The 18,887-nt window shown below is 45.6% G+C and overlaps 1 protein-coding gene across 2 annotated transcripts in view; it reads left to right on the plus strand.

The window, feature by feature from the left end:
- The window catches only part of ZDHHC4 (zDHHC palmitoyltransferase 4), a 36,140-nt gene that overhangs the window by 12,411 nt on the left and 4,842 nt on the right, over positions 1-18,887 (plus strand). The window contains exons 5-7 of one of the 2 annotated variants that reach the window (XM_089686788.1): positions 5,821-5,946; positions 8,684-8,928; positions 10,747-13,974. In XM_089686788.1, coding sequence (XP_089542914.1) covers positions 5,821-5,946; positions 8,684-8,928; positions 10,747-10,992 — 617 coding nt within the window. In that variant the 3' untranslated portion in view covers positions 10,993-13,974. Of the gene's footprint in view, positions 1-5,820; positions 5,947-8,683; positions 8,929-10,746; positions 13,975-18,887 lie in introns of those variants that run through there. The other variant, XM_089686789.1, reaches the window with a different exon arrangement.

Genomic DNA, 18,887 nt, shown 5'->3' on the forward strand with positions numbered 1-18,887 from the left:
TCTGGATTTCAAACCACCAGTTCCTGACACAACTGACTAAATCCGCCATGAATCATGCCCCAAACATGTGCCACTTTCACGTCTCCTCACACTGCTGGTGTGTTGAATTTTTTGACATAGGGTGCTGGCAGATTACGGGCCTCCCATAGCTGCTGCCAGGCCCTTAATCTGCCATGGGCCCCTATATACCGCCTCCTCATGCTGCTGCCAAGTCCAGAGTCTGTCATGGGTCCCTGTACGGCCTCCCATTGCTGCTGTCTCCATCGCCACACTCTGCCATGTGCCACTTTCAGGTCTCCTCACACTGCTGGTGTGTTGCATTTTTTGACATAGGGTGCTGGCAGATTACGGGCCTCCCATAGCTGCTGCCAGGCCCGTAATCTGCCATGGGTCCCCGTACCGCCTCCTCATGCTGCTGCCAGGTCCAGAGTCTCTCATGGGTCCCTGTACGGCCTCCCATTGCTGCTGTCTCCATCGCCACACTCTGCTATGTGCCACTTTCAGGTCTCCTCACACTGCTGGTGTGTTCCATTTTTTGTCATAGGGTGCTGGCAGATTACGGGCCTCCCATTGCTGCTGCCAGGCCCGTAATCTGCCATGGGCCCCTGTACCGCCTCTTCGTGCTGCTGCCAGGTCCAGAGTGTGTCATGGGTCCCTGTACGGCCTCCCATTGCTGCTGCCAGGAGGCAGCAGGGTCGCAGCAGTGTCAGTGGAGCCAAACGGCCACGGAGTAGAGCACCAGCTCCATTGCAGCCTACCACCACGGCCAGTAGTGGTGCCGGTGTGCACGGAGGAAGTAGCAGTCAGCCAGTGAGGAGTAGCGGGGGCAAAGTTTCCTACTCGGCGGTGTGGCAATTTTTCGTCAAGCCGCCCGAGGAAGTAAACGTAGCCGTATGTCGACTATGTGGCCAGAAAGTCAAGCGTGGCCAGGGGGCCCATGTTGGGACTACAGCGTTGCGTCAGCATATGCAGCGTCGCCATTCGGTGGCCTGGGAAAACCGTGATAAAGATACGGCAGTTCTGCCTGCCCCAGCCCAGGGTTCCATTTTGTCATAGGGTGCTGGCAGATTACGGGCATCCCATTGCTGCTGCCAGGCCTTAATCTGCCATGGGCCCCTGTACCGCCTCCTCATGCTGCTGCCAGGTCCAGAGTCTGTCATGGGTCCCTGTACGGCCTCCCATTGCTGCTGTCTCCATCGCCACACTCTGCCATGTGCCACTTTCAGGTCTCCTCACACACTGCTGGTGTGTTGAATTTTTTGACATAGGGTGCTGGCAGATTACGGGCCTCCCATAGCTGCTGCCAGGCCCCTAATCTGCCATGGGCCCCTATACCGCCTCCTCATGCTGCTGCCAGGTCCACAGTCTCTCATGCCATGTGCCACTTTCAGGTCTCCTCACACTGCTGGTGTGTTGAATTTTTTGACATAGGGTGCTGGCAGATTACGGGCCTCCTATAGCTGCTGCCAGGCCCCTAATCTGCCATGGGCCCCTATACCGCCTCCTCATGCTGCTGCCAGGTCCAGAGTCTCTCATGGGTCCCTGTACGGCCTCCCATTGCTGCTGTCTCCATCGCCACACTCTGCCATGTGCCACTTTCAGGTCTCCTCACACACTGCTGGTGTGTTGAATTTTTTGACATGGGGTGCTGGCAGATTACGGGCCTCCCATTGCTGCTGCCAGGCCCGTAATCTGCCATGGGCCCCCGTACCGACTCCTCATGCTGTGACGTTGCAACAAGGTGGAATTCAACCCTACATATGTTAGACCGCCTTTACGAACAGCAAAAGGCCATCACAGATTTCCTGATGTTAAAAGCGGATAAAGGTACTCCCTGTGTAACTTAGATGTCAGCCATTGTCAGCTCATGCGTGACACTTGCGCTTGCTCAGGCCCTTTGAGGAGGCCACGCTATTCGTGAGTCGGCAGGACTATGGGATGAACGACGTCATTCCTCTGTTGCACGTCCTGGAACAAATGCTGTTAATAATGGCTGGTCAGGTTGCGGTAGACGTGGCGCACAGATCTCAACGCCACATGACCCATGTGGGGGCAGGACAGGAAGAAGAGGAGGAGGTAGAGGAGGACATTGGTGCTCAGGAATTATTGAGTGAAATGGGTGGTTTTTCCACTCAGCGGACAGGAGTGGAGGAGCAGGAGCATCTGGTAGAGGAGGAGGAAGAGGAGACAGAGGACCCAGACGCACCGTGGCAGTATGCTGTGGAGATGGAGGCAGGGAGTCCCTCGCATTCCTTGGCACAAATGGCCCATAGCATGCTCGCTTGCTTGCGTAGCGACAGCCGAATAATAACCATCAGACAGAGGGATGACTTTTGGCTGTCCACCTTGTTGGACCCTCGCTACCGTTCCAAAATGGTGGCCTTTTTCACACCTGCTGAGAGGGAGGCCAAAATAACGTACTATAAAAACCACCTATGTAGTCAGCTGGTCTCTGCCTGTCTGCGCCAACGTCCATCCTCAGACACTGTGGGCCCTGTGCGCTCGCGTTACGCTGCCATGGCAGCAGGCGAGGGGTGGGGTGGTAGGAGCAGTGGTAGCTCCACCAGCAGCGGCTGCCTCAGTCTGCAGTCGATGATGAGTAGCTTTCTTCACCAGCGCAGTGAGGAAACTAATAACCAGCCGCAGCAGCAGCAGCAGCAGCAGCATCAGGTGGACCTGGAGCAGGACCTCAAACAGGCTTAGGCCTACTTGGACAGCACCCTGCCAACCGAGGTAGACAATCCCCTTGACTACTGGGCAACGAAACTTGACCTTTGGCCCCAACTAGATGAATTTGCCCTTGAAAGGCTGTCATGCCCGGCCAGTAGCGTGGCATCGGAGCGCGTGTTTAGTGCGGCAGGAGGTATTGTAACTCCGCGGAGGACACGACTGTCCACCCAAAGTGTGGAGAGACTCACGTTTGTGAAAATGAATCAGGCGTGGATTAGTCTGGATTTCAAACCACCAGTTCCTGACACAACTGACTAAATCCGCCATGAATCATGCCCCAAACATGTGCCACTTTCAGGTCTCCTCACACTGCTGGTGTGTTCCATTTTTTGTCATAGGGTGCTGGCAGATTACGGGCCTCCCATAGCTGCTGCCAGGCCCCTAATCTGCCATAGGCCCCTATATACCGCCTCCTCATGCTGCTGCCAGGTCCAGAGTCTCTCATGGGTCCCTGTACGGCCTCCCATTGCTGCTGTCTCCATCGCCACACTCTGCCATGTGCCACTTTCAGGTCTCCTCACACTGCTGGTGTGTTGAATTTTTTGACATAGGGTGCTGGCAGATTACGGGCCTCCCATAGCTGCTGCCAGGCCCCTAATCTGCCATAGGCCCCTATATACCGCCTCCTCATGCTGCTGCCAGGTCCAGAGTCTCTCATGGGTCCCTGTACGGCCTCCCATTGCTGCTGTCTCCATCGCCACACTCTGCCATGTGCCACTTTCAGGTCTCCTCACACACTGCTGGTGTGTTGAATTTTTTGACATAGGGTGCTGGCAGATTACGGGCCTCCCATAGCTGCTGCCAGGCCCCTAATCTGCCATGGGCCCCTATATACCGCCTCCTCATGCTGCTGCCAAGTCCAGAGTCTGTCATGGGTCCCTGTACGGCCTCCCATTGCTGCTGTCTCCATCGCCACACTCTGCCATGTGCCACTTTCAGGTCTCCTCACACTGCTGGTGTGTTGAATTTTTTGACATAGGGTGCTGGCAGATTACGGGCCTCCTATAGCTGCTGCCAGGCCCCTAATCTGCCATGGGCCCCTATACCGCCTCCTCATGCTGCTGCCAGGTCCAGAGTCTCTCATGGGTCCCTGTACGGCCTCCCATTGCTGCTGTCTCCATCGCCACACTCTGCCATGTGCCACTTTCAGGTCTCCTCACACTGCTGGTGGGTTCCATTTTGTCATAGGGTGCTGACAGATTACGGGCCTCCCATTGCTGCTGCCAGACCCGTAATCTGCCATGGGCCTCCGTACCGCCTGGTCACGCTGCTGCTGGGTCCACAGTGTGACATGGGTCCCTGTACCGCCTCCCATTGCTCCCACTCTGCCATGTGCCACTTTGAGGTCTCCTCACACTCCTGCTGGTTTCCATTTTGTCATAGGTTGCTGTATGGCCTCCCATTGCTGCTGCCTCCACCGCCACACTGTGGCTCCAAACACTGGTTTTGGCCCCGTGACTGGCCAAATGAGTGAAGTGTGCGGTGATTCTAAGATCGACGGCACTCATCTGCATGTCATACTGACTGACAGTATTATTTCTCTTCCCCAGCAGACTCCAAGGGCATTTAAATTAAAGGTACAGTGTTCTGCACTAATATTTAGTCTCTCTGAAGCCTAGAAACACCCTTTTTTAAGTTAAATTCACAGCGAATATATTCGACTCGAATCGAATATTGTCCACGAATTCGCCGAATCAGTCGAATCGAATTTTTGAATACTTCGCTCATCTCTATTCAATAGCAAAGACTTTCTCCCTGCTCCAGCCTGCTAATTGGACAGTGAAGGAGCCACAGCCCTTTTTGAAGTCCTTTTTTTTTTTTTTCCCTCCTGTAAGCTTGTTTATAGTGTTAGACTGATGTCTGTATAAACCTGGTAAGCTGATGGCAATGGCATTTCCTTTCTCTATCTGAGTTCAAAGTGCAGAGGATTACATGAAGCTAATATGCATAGACATATTAGAGCTAAACTTTTCACACTGTATTTAACCACTTCCCGTCTGACCCATGTATATAAACGGCCGAACGGGAGCAGTGCAGGGGCGGGTGGTCGTTTATAAATGTCCTTCCTGCTTGTGTTCGCTCTCTGGGAGCACGCAGCACTGCGATCCGGTGCCCGCTGTGTCCAGAGGACACAGCAGAACACAGATTGTTGTACGGGACATCTGTGTGAGGTCCTGATCATGTGATCACTGATTGGCCAATCAGTGATCACATGAATAGTAGTAAGCAAGATGTCACTTCTGACATCATTGCTTACTACTAGTGAAATCTGTGAATGATCACAGAGGTCACATGGTACAAGGCTATTCACAACAGTCTTGTACCATGTGACAAGCTGTGACCAATCACAGTTCACACAGTATTTCTCAAAGGCTGCAAGAATGCAGCCAGAGAGAAGGAGAAATTTTTTGGGGCACGAAGTAGAGCCCGGAATACATGGTGGGGGTGCCATTACCCCGGGGTGTGTGGAAGCAATTGGGCAGCAGCCCGACTGCTTAACCCCCACCCCTGCTGCCGCTGTCAGATCTGTATGACGTACAGACCTGGCAGCGAAAGGGTTAAATCCAGAACTTTTTGTAGATTTGAATAGAGTAGGGGAAGGGTTAAAACCTGCTGTCGGTTTGAGGAAATTTCCTTTCATTGCCTGTTCCAGAGACGCAACAGGAAGTTAGAGGAAATCTCCCAAATGCAAGGATTGCCCTCTTAGACTGCTGTCTCCAAAAACAGGTGTCCACATAGGGAGATTTCCTCTCACATCTTGTTCTAGGACAACTATAAAATTTTGTAACTCCCCTCATTAATTCTTGGTGACCATCATTGCTATAAAATAAAAGTAGAGAATCACTCCAATGGGGGCACAGACATCTATATGAACTTTGACAACCTCTCCATCCTTCACTAAAAAAAAAATTTTTTCTCTATAAATACACTTAAAGTGAATTGTGATTGGTCGCTGTGAACAACTGCACTGCAGTACCGGGTATTGCCAGACTGTGGGACTGCAAGCAAAGTCTAGATCTGCAGTAGGGTCATGTAAGAACACAGCATTAGGTTCATTCATTCATTTCCTTTTCTGTGTTTTTTTTATAGGGACAGTGACAAAAAGCAATGAGGTGTTTTGCACTGAGATGTACCAGTATGACAACGTCATGTTTCATCAAGGGAGAAAATGTCAGACGTGTCTCCTGATGAAGCCAGCGAGATCAAAGCACTGCGGTGAGAACCTTTTATCTGGAGAACAGAGAATTTGAAGAAACAATTACAGGAAAGGTGATAGCAGTCAGTCACTCATGTCAGCCAGAGACCAGCAACACTGATCTCTGCACTACACAAGTACCAATAGACATCAAAAGGAAGCCAGGACTTCAAGAAAGAACTTCCTATTGCTGAGTCGCTTTAAAGGTGCAGAGTGTGTGTGTGTGTGTGTTGTTGTGTTCACTAAGATGCCCATCTAAGAGGTTTGTTTTAAACCATCAACACTTCCTGCTGACACCACCAATTGTGGAAGGAAGTTCCATATCCTTACTGCTCTGACAGTAAAGAACCCTTTATGCAGTTTAAGTTTAAATGGGTCAGGGGTCATGCAGCCTCATAAGACAGTCAGAGGAAAATGAAAGCTCCTCCTATAAGATAAACAAGTGCTCAGCTGGACACTGATGGGAGTCACAAGACTGCTCTAACTGCTGATGAGAAAAGGTATTTTAGCAGTTTTTTGTATTTGCTAAAATAATTGCATTTCCATGTACTGTGGGAGAACAGATATAGTGAATGCAGGGTCCGGGGAGAACAGATATAGTGAATGCAGGGTCCGGGGAGAACAGATATAGTGAATGCAGGGTCCGGGGAGAACAGATATAGTGAATGCAGGGCCCAGGGGAGACCGGATATAGTGAATGTAGGGTCTGGGGAGACCGGATATAGTGAATGCAGGGTCCGGGGAGACCGGATATAGTGAATGCAGGGTCCGGGGAGACCGGATATAGTGAATGCGGGTTCTGGGGAGACCGGATATAGTGAATGCTGGGTCCGGGGAGACCGGATATAGTGAATGCGGGGTATCCAGAGAGACCGGATATAGTGAATGCGGGGTATCCAGAGAGACCGGATATAGTGAATGCGGGGTATCCAGAGAGACCGGATATAGTGAATGCGGGGTATCCAGAGAGACCGGATATAGTGAATGCGGGGTCCGGGGAGACCGGATATAGTGCATGCGGGGTATCCAGAGAGACCGGATATAGTGAATGCGGGGTATCCAGAGAGACCGGATATAGTGAATGCGGGGTATCCAGAGAGACCGGATATAGTGAATGCGGGGTATCCAGAGAGACCGGATATAGTGAATGCGGGGTATCCAGAGAGACCGGATATAGTGAATGCGGGGTATCCGGAGAGACCGGATATAGTGAATGCGGGGTATCCGGAGAGACCGGATATAGTGAATGCGGGGTATCCGGAGAGACCGGATATAGTGAATGCGGGGTATCCGGAGAGACCGGATATAGTGAATGCGGGGTATCCGGAGAGACCGGATATAGTGCATGCAGGGTCCGGGGAGACCGGATATAGTGCATGCGGGGTATCCGGGGAGACCGGATATAGTGAATCCTGGGTTTAGTAACACTTTAAATATAAAACTTTTCCAAACAGAAGTATGGTGGCCACCTTCTGAAAATATTTCCTGGCCTTCTGGCTTCTGTTCGTTCTGAGTCACTGAGCAGGAACAAGTGTGCAGATCTGGAAAGTCAGAAGTCGTTATTGGCATACTTGTTCTGTGTTAGTGATTCAATCTATTAAAGAAAGACAATCAGCATGACAGCCAGGCAAATAGCACTTGCTGAATAATACCTCAGCAATGGCAGCCTACATGCATCTCTCTAGAAAGAAAGGTTTATTTCAAGAAAATCTCATATTATTTATGGATCCCTACATGTAATATCAGATTCTTCATGCAGTGCCTCCTGCTGGTGAAAATATGGTATTGCAACTCAATCGTGAAACCAAGATTCCTTTTTAGAGTATCACGCTGGGGTCAATTCGATCAAGTAGTGCAAACAAACACACTGTTATTTAAAAGGAATGTCTGAGAGCTTGCATCCCTCCACTTGACTATATAAAGAAGTGCCAATAAAATATGTTGTGTGCTTTTTTTTTTTTTCTGTATTAGAGCAGGAAACAGGACAGGGAGTGATGGAAAAACCAACATTTTATAGTTTTCTCTGTAACAGGAATAGAGGGAAAATCCTTGCAATACAGACACCTGACCAGTTACAACTATCTAGGAAGATTTTTCCTCACTTAGGAGAGCTTCCTCAAAGGGACCCAATGGAAAAAAAAAACAAAAAAAAATTGATGGGTCCTTTTTTAACCGCTTCCCAACCGTCCTATAGTAGAAGTACTGCTACAGAGCGGCAGGGCTGCGCAAAATCAAGTGTGTGTGTGTGTGTGTGTATATGTATGTGATTTCGTATTTCCTGTGTAGGGGGGGCGCACGCGCGCACCACCCTACCCACGCTGCTGCAGCTACAGCTGTCGATCACTGGGTCCTGGCTGGAGATTCGCCACCGGCACCCGATGATCGCTGAGGAACACTGACAGAGGAGAGGTCTGTATGTAAACAATACAGATCTCTCCCCTGTCAGCTCCTGCATACTGCTTTGTATGGCTATGCATAGCAGAACCATACAAAGCAGCATGCTTACGCAGTAAAACACACACACAAAAATAGTAAAACAGCACACTGTTAATCCTTTGATCGCCCCAGAAATAAATTTGGGGTTTTTGATATAATAGTAAAAACTTTCATTAACCTCTTTTTGTATGATCTCTTTAGGTTTTCTGCTTTATTAGCTGATCCTCTCTTTAAGTCTAGCTTTTGTTTCGTCTGAGATTTTAGCTCATTGTATTGGTGTGTAAGAGGCCCTGAATATCACATATGGTAATCTTCTTATAGGTGTATGCAATGTCTGCGTGGAGCGATTTGATCATCACTGTGTGTGGGTTAACAACTGCATTGGAGCCCAGAATATAAGATGCTTCTTCCTCTACCTGGTCAGTCTGTCTTTCACAGCTCTGTCAATGGCTGGAGTCATTGCAGCATTCCTCCTGCAGGTGGTTCTGTTGTCACATATGATGCACGCAGCCTATAAGGACAGCGATGGCCATGAACAGTTGGTTGGCATTGTTTTCATCATTCAGGTAGGCTGCATGAGTTTTAAATGGTATACAAATCTTAATGCTGCAAAACTATTAAAGTATAACAAAAGGCGATTTTTTTTTTTTCACTGTGAAGAAACCTTTAATTGTTTGGAGATTAAATTTCTTTTCCTCCAGATGTAAAGAGTGCCCCCTTGTCCTCTGTGATGACCTCAGGGTGAATAACTACATCGAGTTCACTATATTAACCACCGATGTATTTATGCATAGAGATCATATCCCCCCTTATGTATTATACATGGAGATCATATCCCTCCTTATCTATTATACATGGTGATCATATCCCCCCTTATGTATTATACATGGAGATCATATCCCCCCTTATGTATTATACATGGAGATCATATCCCTCCTTATGTATTATACATGGAGATCATATCCCCCCTTATGTATTATACATGGAGATCATATCCCCCCCTTATGTATTATACATGGAGATCATATTCCCCCTTATGTATTATACATGGAGATCATATCCCCCCTTATGTATTATACATGGTGATCATATCCCTCTTATGTATTATACATGGAGATCATATCCCCCTTATGTATTATACATGGAGATCATATCCCCCCTTATGTATTACACATGGTGATCATATCCCCCTTATGTATTATACATGGAGATCATATCCCCCCTTATGTATTACACATGGAGATCATATCCCCCCTTATGTATTACACATAGAGATCATATCCCCCCTTATGTATTATACATGGAGATCATATCCCCCCTTATGTATTATACATGGTGATCATATCCCCCTTATGTATTATAGATGGAGATCATATCCCCCCCTTATGTATTATACATGGAGATCATATCCCCCCTTATGTATTATAGCTGGAGATCATATCCCCCCCTTATGTATTATACATGGTGATCATATCCCCCCTTATGTATTATACATAGAGATCATATCCCCCCTTATGTATTATACATGGAGATCATATCCCCCCCTTATGTATTATACATGGAGATCATATCCCCCTTATGTATTATACATGGAGATCATATCCCCCCTTATGTATTATACATGGAGATCATATCCCCCCTTATGTATTATACATGGAGATCATATCCCCCCCTTATGTATTATACATGGAGATCATATCCCCCCTTATGTATTATACATGGAGATCATATCCCCCCTTATGTATTATACATGGAGATCATATCCCCCCCTTATGTATTATACATGGAGATCATATCCCCCCCTTATGTATTATACATGGAGATCATATCCCCCCTTATGTATTATACATGGTGATCATATCCCCCCTTATGTATTATACATAAAAACACACCCCCTTGAGGTTTCCTCATCATGCTGCTTGGACTTACAGGAGACTGCTGCAGAGAAAGGTGCCATGTAATTGCATGATCAGCATTCTCTGCAATGTTCAAGGCTGCCTGCCATTGGTGGACAGAAGTGGAAGAAAGGGGACCTTGCGTGTTGTGATTGGACAGAAGACACCGAAGATGTTTATAAACATTAATTTTAACACAAATGCTGGGAGGTTGCTAGATTGGAATCGCTCCCTGCAGGAGCAGATTGTATCATGCTTTGCTAAGTTTTTTTTTTTTTTTGTTTGTTTTGCCTTCCTCTGGATCAACTGTGGGTATAGGATTGTGACTTTTATTTTCTTAATGGTTGAACTGGATGGACTTTTGTCTTTTTTCAGCCAAACTAACTATGAATTGGGATTTAAGTAAGGTGAATTTGTGTGCTCTAATTCTCCACACACCAGAACGGATTGCCTTTTGTGAGATTTGCTATTGTGTTTTTGTTTCCCCAGCACCTCTTCCTGACCTTCCCGCGGATTGTCTTCGCTCTGGGATTCCTGCTCATGCTTACTCTCCTACTAGGTGGCTACACCTGCTTTGTGTGTCACCTCTGCGTCACCAACCAGACCACCAATGAGTGGTACAAGGCCCGAAGTCTCAGCTCCTCATCAGCATCTGCTAGGACTTACTCCAGAGGCATTATGGGTAACTTGAGGGAGGTTTTCCAGCCTTATAGGAGTTGTAACAAGAAGAGATGAGACTGTGATGGCAGTGACTACAATAGTCAAAGGGCACCAGTCACATATTATGCAGGATGCCTGGTATGAACCAACACTCAGACCAATGCCACAATGACCGTTCTAGTTCTGAGTGAATGAATGGCCTGAAGTACCTGGCCTTCACACATCATGGCTGCTACAGGTGGGGAAATGGGACATCGTATGGAGAATAATAACTTCCAAAGATTCACCATTCCTTGTATATTTCATGGCACTGGCCCATCACTTAACCAGAGAACATTAAATACCTGCAGTGCAGAAGATTCGCTTTTGGTGGAGCTGATGATGAAACATTAGGAAAAAAATGTTTATAGCCAACCATCAATTGCACTAACAAAATCCATCCCCCCCTAAAAGGACAAGTTCTCCATAGCCCACCTTAATTTTGTTAGTTTTGAATATGTATAATTCCCCATGTGACCAGACTATTACATACCCTATGGGGTGGGTTTACTAAAACTGGTTCACTCAGAAACTGGTGCAGCTGTGCATGGTAGCCAATCAGCTTCTAACTTCAGCTTGTTCAATTAGACTTTGGCAATAAATCCTGGAAGCTGATTGGTTTTTGCTCCAGAGTTTGCACTCTCCGGCATTCGTAAATAAACCCCTATATGACCAGAAGTATGTGGACACCCTTCCATATTGAGTTCAGGTGTTCCCAGTGAAGGGTAATGCTACAGTATACTCCATTTACAAAGCTAAAAATTGGAACTCCAGTTAAAAGTTTGAAAAAAAAACTCCATACAGTTTCTAAAAGTAAATACACATTGGGCACTTTCTGTGGTGCACGTGTTGTAATTCTGGAAGCTCTTATGCATTGTTTTGGTCAGTCCAGCTCGGACATCGGTGTATGTGTAGTCCACACCCACTGTCCATAGAGATCTGTGTTTTTGCTGGCACCAGTCAAAAAAAAGAAAAAAGAAAGGTACCGTTGAATCAATTTTCATAAAAAAAAAAAAAATGAATGACCTTAACCACTTCTCAACCGCCCGTTTCATATAAACGGCCGGACGGTGGCAGTGCAGGGTCGGGTGGCCGTTTATAAACGGCCTCCCCGCACCCTGCTTGTGCAAGCTCCCTGGGAGCGCGCAGCACCGCGATCCGGTGCCCGCTGTGTCCTCCGGACACAGTGAAACACTGATCGTCGGACGGGACCTCTGTACGAGGTCCCGATCATGTGATCACTGATTGGCCAATCAGTGATCACATGCAAAGTAGTAAAGCAAGATGTCAATTGTGACATCATTGCTCACTACGTGTGAAATCTGTGAATGATCACAGAGGTCACATGGTACAAGCCTATTCACAAAAGCCTTGTACCATGTGACAAGCTGTGACCAATCACAGCTCATTCAGTACTTCTCAATGAGTGCAAGAATGCACACAGAGAGAAAGAGAAATGATTGCTTTTACATCCTATATGGGTGTAAAAGCAATTGGTGTAAATAAAAAAAAAAAATCTTCATCACCCCCCACAAGTAGTACAGTGTCACCATGGTGACACTGTATTGCTAGGGTGACAGTATGTAAAATAAATAAACAATATAAAAATGTAAAAAAATGTTTAAAAATGATAATTTTTGGTTATAAACTAATTTGTTTTTTTTTTTTGTTTTTTTTACTAAAAAGATAACGGAATAAATTTTGGCAAAGATTTATGATGAAATATTATTTATTTGCAAAATTTTATAAAAAAAAAAACACTTTTGTTCAAAATTTTGGGACTTTTTCATTTACATAGCAAAAAAAATTAAAATCCCAGCGGTGAATAAATACCACCAAAATAAAGCTTTATCTGTCTCAAAAAATGGTAAAAAATTAATTTGGGTACAGTGTTGCATGACCGTGCAATTGTCATTCAAAGTGTGATAGCGCTGAAAGCTGAAAATTGGCCTGGTCAGGAAGGGGGTAAAAGTGTCCGGTCTGGAAGTGGTTAATAAAGCACTGGGATGTTTTTTTGACTTGGGGCCCATTTACACCAGAAGGTCATACAAGAAAGGTGCGTTCCATGTGTATTTCCCGCACCATATTCAAAACACACTGCCATTGTGATCTGCTGCAAGTGCCAACACATTGTCAGTGGCATGCCAAATGCAGAGTCTTTGCTGGCACCAGATCGCATGATACCGCAATATTTTTGCGTTGTGGTGTATTTTGGATATTTTTTTATAAATATTTATTGGTTTTCAATCAGATATAATTAACAAACATTTTCTTCATTAAATAATCATTATATTCCTCATAATTTATTTAATTCCCACAACCCTAATTCCCTCCTAAGCCCCTCCCCGCCCACGCCCATCCTCGTATCCCCCCTCCATCCCACTCTGCCTTTTCTTTTCTAATCCGAGAGAGAAAAAAACAAAAATATATATATATATAGCGCTATCCTTTTCTTTCTAAAACTCATTTCTAAAATACATTATTCGTTTCAAGAGGTATAAATCAACTATATTTCACTTTCTGTCTAAATTCTTCCCATTTTCCCCACTTTTTATGGTACATCTCCATCCCGTCTATGTGAGGCAGGGCCCTCCTAACCCTCTTCTATCGAATTGTACTGGAACTAGACTTTCTCCAGTACTGTCTGTTTTGTAAAGCACGCGCCCCTTACCCGGAAATGCAAAATCACGTATATATACGTGATTTTGCACACCCGTGCCGCCCTGTAGCAGTATTTTTGCTATAGGGTGGCAAGGAAGCGGTTAAAAAAAGGCTGCCTAACAAGTCAAAATGTAGCAAAAAGGTACATGTACTATTTTCTGTAATGTAGTGCACTACAACACACAGCAGATCATAACTGTGTGCTGCAACGTATGTTCATCAGCAAAGTGTGTTGGGGCGCCATTTAGGAGGTAATAAACCACCCTAAACTGGGCAAAATATGTTTTTCTTGTGTCCCAGTTGTAGAAATAGAAAACGGTTGGCGCACACACCTAGTGCATTATCCAAGGTTTATTGTAGGAGTGAAAGAATAATAAAAACATACTCACAGACGAAGCATGTATCTAAAAAGCATAGAAAAATGACGATGGCCACAACGGCAGACAAGGTGTTCTCACTGTCAGTGCGATCAAATGGCTGACACGTTTGGGGACGAATCCCTTTCCTCAGAGCTGATGACCAACCTCTGATGCTGATGTATGATGAATGGAAAGTAAGAGCCTTGCTGTTGATGCCTCAGCCATTTGACCGCACTGACAGTGAGAACACCTTGCCTGCCATTGTGGCCATTGTCATTTTTCTATGCTTTTTAGATACATGCTTCGTCTGTGAGTATGTTTTTATTATTTCACTCCTACAATAAACCTTGGATAATGCACTAGGTGTGTGCACCACCTGTTTTCTCTCTATCCAGTGGCTGATTTCCCCGTCTGAGGAGGGCTGCACCCCTGAAGCATTTCCTTTAGTTGTCGCTGTCCTGGTACCCTTGGCTTCCCTTTTGGCTGTGCATATCCTGAGGCGCTGGAGTGTACATGTGATATCCAGTTGTAGAAATGTTTGTCACTTCTTGCCCCTGATAGCAAATCATTAAAAAAAAATGAAGACTTATAGTAGCCCTTTTCCACTCTATTGAAAATATATTTTGGCTGAAGTTGGTCTCCCCCTTTAGAACAAATGCTTTAAAAATGAATAAGGCATCTGCTACAATTTCCTGCATGCAGATTAGTCTTCTATATAACAAAGTAAATGAATATATATATATATATATATATATATATATATATATATATATATATATATATATATATATATATATATATATAATTTATTGAATTGTTTATGTTTACGCTCCTTAGATTTCTGTCATGGCGGGATTTGGGGTGTTTGTGGTCGGTAGGGGTCTATGGAGGCCCCCCTCTAGGGCTGATGGCCTTCTTCCCCTCTTGGCCCTTTCCTTCACTTCCCTTCTTTTCTATTTGAGTGGTCTATGGCCCTCCTTCCATTATTTCTTATCTTGCATATTTAATGGTACTTAGAGTAATCTCATGGAATGTCCGAGGTTTAAACCATAAATTTAAACGGTCCCTAATGTTTACATTTCTCCAATTTCACAAACCACATATTCTTTTTTTTTTTTTTTTTGCAAGAAACTCATCTCCTGGGTAGCAAAATTTTATCCCTCCCGTAGGGCCTGGGTGCAACAGGCTTTTTCATGCTACGTATTCTAGTTATGCGAGAGGGGTTGCTATACTCTTGAATAAATCTGTACAGTGTACTGTAGTGCAGGTATGTTTAGATCCTGGGGGCAGATTTATCATTTTAATCCTAGAGATTTGCAATGTGAAATATTCTTTTGTCAATTTTTTTTTTGCCACCACCTTCTCTGCTGAGGTATTATATAAGATACAGGAACAGCTGGCCCCGATACATGTCTCTGAGGTGATTATTGCTGGTGACTTTAATACGGTATTTGACGTCTCTTTGTCCTCCTCGAACCCTAGGAGGACTGTCTGTCCGGATTTGGAGATATGGTCCCAAACCTTTGTTTGACTGAGCTGTGGAGGCTTCAACATCCTGGGGTATGATACTAATGTTTCTCGGCAGCTCACAGGTTGGCCTCTAGAATTGATATTGCATCTGGCTCTTGTTCATTGTCTAAGTCAGTGCAGAGGATCGCTTACCTACCGGCAGGTATCTCTGATCATTCCCCACTAGAGTTGACATTGAGGTTAGGAAACGGGAGACAACCAAGATGTTGGAGACTGGATCCTATGTGGATTCGCATCACAAAAGTACAAGAGTTGTTGTCTGGGTCCTGCTCACAGTTTTGGGAAATTAATGCTCAGTCTGCCTTCCCTCTGTTAGTTTGGGACGCTTTCAAAGCTTATACACGAGGGCATTATATCTCGGCCATTAAATCAGCAAGGAAGGATTTCACCAGCACCACTTCCGTGTTGGAACGTAATGTTGCCAATATGGTTTATAAATTCACGGGCTCCCTTACTGAGGACAATTGGCTGGGGCCTGCAGGGAGCTGCAACTACATTTTACGTCCCTGTCCCATGTGGATGCAGCCCTTCTTGCGGGCAGATTGTTTGAATTTGGTGATTAGAATGGCAAATTTAGTAGATGCATCTCATCAGCAGACAATATTTCCTCGACTTTTGTCCTTTACAGATGACCTCCTTCTAGAGCAATCTCAGATCCTGCAGGAATTTAGAAGTTCTTTTCAGTCTCTTTTATAGTCCTTGCCCCTCTCCGGATCCCATAGTCTTGGGGGATAGACTGGGGAGCCTTTCCTTGCCGCGTTTGTCAAGTTCAGCTGCATTGTCAACTGACAAAGAAATCACTATCCTAGAAATTGAGGCAGCTATTCATTCATTCCTGCCCAATAAAACCCCCCGGGCTGGACGGATTACCTGGAGATGGTATAATTTATATATTTCAGATCTGGCACGGCATCTTTATAATCTCTTCAGGGAAAGCTTGAGCCAGGGTTTCCTCCCCCCCATGTATCAGGCTCACATTGTCTTGATACCGAAGCCTGGTAAGGATCCTTTGCACTGCTCCTCCTATAGACCCATATCACTATTGAATTATGATTTAAAAATTCTGACTAAAATTTTAGCACAGAGGTTGAGGAAACTCCTTCCTTCTCTCCCAAGCATGGATCAGACTGGGTTTATCCCTGGGAAATCCACTGATATTCATTTGCGACGCGTTTTGTCACATATTCAATTCCTTTCAGCAGAGTCATCCTCCCGGGTGATGGTCATGCTTGATGTTGAAAAGCTGTTTGACTCTGTTGACTGGGTTTATATGTCTAAGGTGTTGAAGCTGATGGGTTTTTGACCAACATTTTAGTTCCTGGTTAAGCATTTTATATAGTGATCCCAGACCCAGATCAAATTGGGTGGTGACCTTTTTTGACCCTTTCCCTGTGGGTAGGGGGACAAGACAGGGATGCCCTCTCTCCCATGCCCGCTTTGCATTGGTTATGGAGCCCTTGGCTCAGGCTTTGCGGATGTCCCCTGAGGTTCTATACAGGTGGGCACTATTAATGAGAAAGTGTCTCTATACGCAGATGATATGGTGTTGTTTCTCCATGATCTGGGTCCATCCCTTAAGGCAGACGGCCTTGGCCCTGATTTCTTGCCATTTTTGAGACTAAGGGTTAACTGGGATAAATCTCAAATTCTCCCTATAGACCAGAGTGTTAAAACTTTGCTTGATCCTGACATCCCCTTGCAGTGGGCCTCCACAGTGAAATATTTGGGTATTGTGGTTTCATGGAACCCCTTAGATTTCTGTAGGCTCAATTTATTCCGGTTACTCTTGAGGACGAAGCAATGTATGGCATCATGGACTAACCTTCCACTCTCCCTCATAGGTAAGATTAACTTAGTCAAAATGAAACTCCTTCCCTCCTTCCTGTAGGTACTCCGACATACTCTGGTCTGGATTCCACGGAACTACTTCAAACAATTTGATGCAGCAGTGGTCTCTTTACTGTGGGGTTCGAGACAGCCGAGGTTTAAACTTAGGGTGCTGCAGAAACCCTGGACTGAGGGGGGATTGGCTGCCCTAATCTATATTCTTATTACCTTGTGGTGTTGCTCTCTCATGCGCACAACTGAATAGTGGCTGATGAGACCAATGCTGCTGTGGTATTGGAGGCAGCTTTTATGGGCTTTTATGAAGCCCTCCGTAACCTATTATATAGGGGTCCAGCCACACCTCTTCCCATTACTGTGGCTATGAGAGCGGTCCTTAAGGCCTGGCGGTTACATTTTCCTTTTGCGTCCTGAGTTTGGTCGCCCCACACACCGTTATGGCTGAATCCCTCTTTAAAAAAATTCTCTTTTCCCTGACCCTCAGGTCTGGGCATCAAAAAATGTTAAGTATCTGCAGCAGATCTGTGAGGCTACGTCATGCTTTTCATTTACAATTTCAGGGTAGTCTACTACAGTTTCTGGAGTTGGGGTGTGAGTCCATGCTGTGGGATGTGTCCCTGAGGAAACCCCTCTCCTCTGTTTACAAAGCCTTGCGTCAGTCCATATTGGTCTGGAGCATCTTTTTACGCAATGGCGAGTGGAGGTGCCCGATTTGGACTCTTGGGATTGGGAGGACATATGGGAGCATCCTGTGCAGCAATTGGTTTCTACTTGTAACCGATTGATTCAGTTTAAGATTCTACATAGAATATATTATACTCCTCAGAGGCTGCTCCGGATGTTTCCGGAACACCCTTCTAGATGTTGGCATGGCCCTAAGGATCCAGCAATATTTTTACATATCTTCTGAAGCTGCCTTGTTATCCAGAGGTACTGGACAGATGTAGTTAAGAATATCGCTGTTATAGAGGATATATGTCAAAGTGGAATTCTCTTCATGCTCCCACATCCAGTTCCTGGAAACAACTGGTTAATACAGTTCTCCCTCCTATATAAATATACTTATGAATCTAGGGTAGTGATGGCGAACCTTTTTGAGCCCGAGTGCCCAAACTGAAATAAAAAAGTTGGTTTTGTGTTGCAAAGTGCCAGCACTGGAATTAATCACTTGCCTACTGGGCACTTCTACCCCCTTCCTGCCCAGGACAATTTTCAGCTTTCAGTGCTGTTGCACTTAACAATGACAATTGTGTGGTCATGCAACACTGTAACCATATGTAATTTTTATCTTTTTTTCACACAAATAGAGCTTTTTTTGGTGGTATTTAATCACCGTTTTATTTTTTGTGCTATAAATGAAAAAAGAGCAAAAAATTAAAAACATAAAAGGTTTCCTTTGCTTCTATTCTAAAATTTTGCAAACAGGTAATTTTGCCTTTTACTGGCCTTTTACCACGTCACGTGATCAGCTGTGTCTGTAGGACACAGCGATCACGGAAATCTCCCGGTGCGTGCCCCCGGGGGTGCGCAGGAGAG

The sequence above is a fragment of the Staurois parvus genome, unplaced genomic scaffold, assembly GCF_062004578.1.
Source record: "Staurois parvus isolate SC_StPar_1 unplaced genomic scaffold, SC_StPar_1.0 ptg000412l, whole genome shotgun sequence".
Lineage (NCBI taxonomy): Eukaryota > Metazoa > Chordata > Amphibia > Anura > Ranidae > Staurois > Staurois parvus.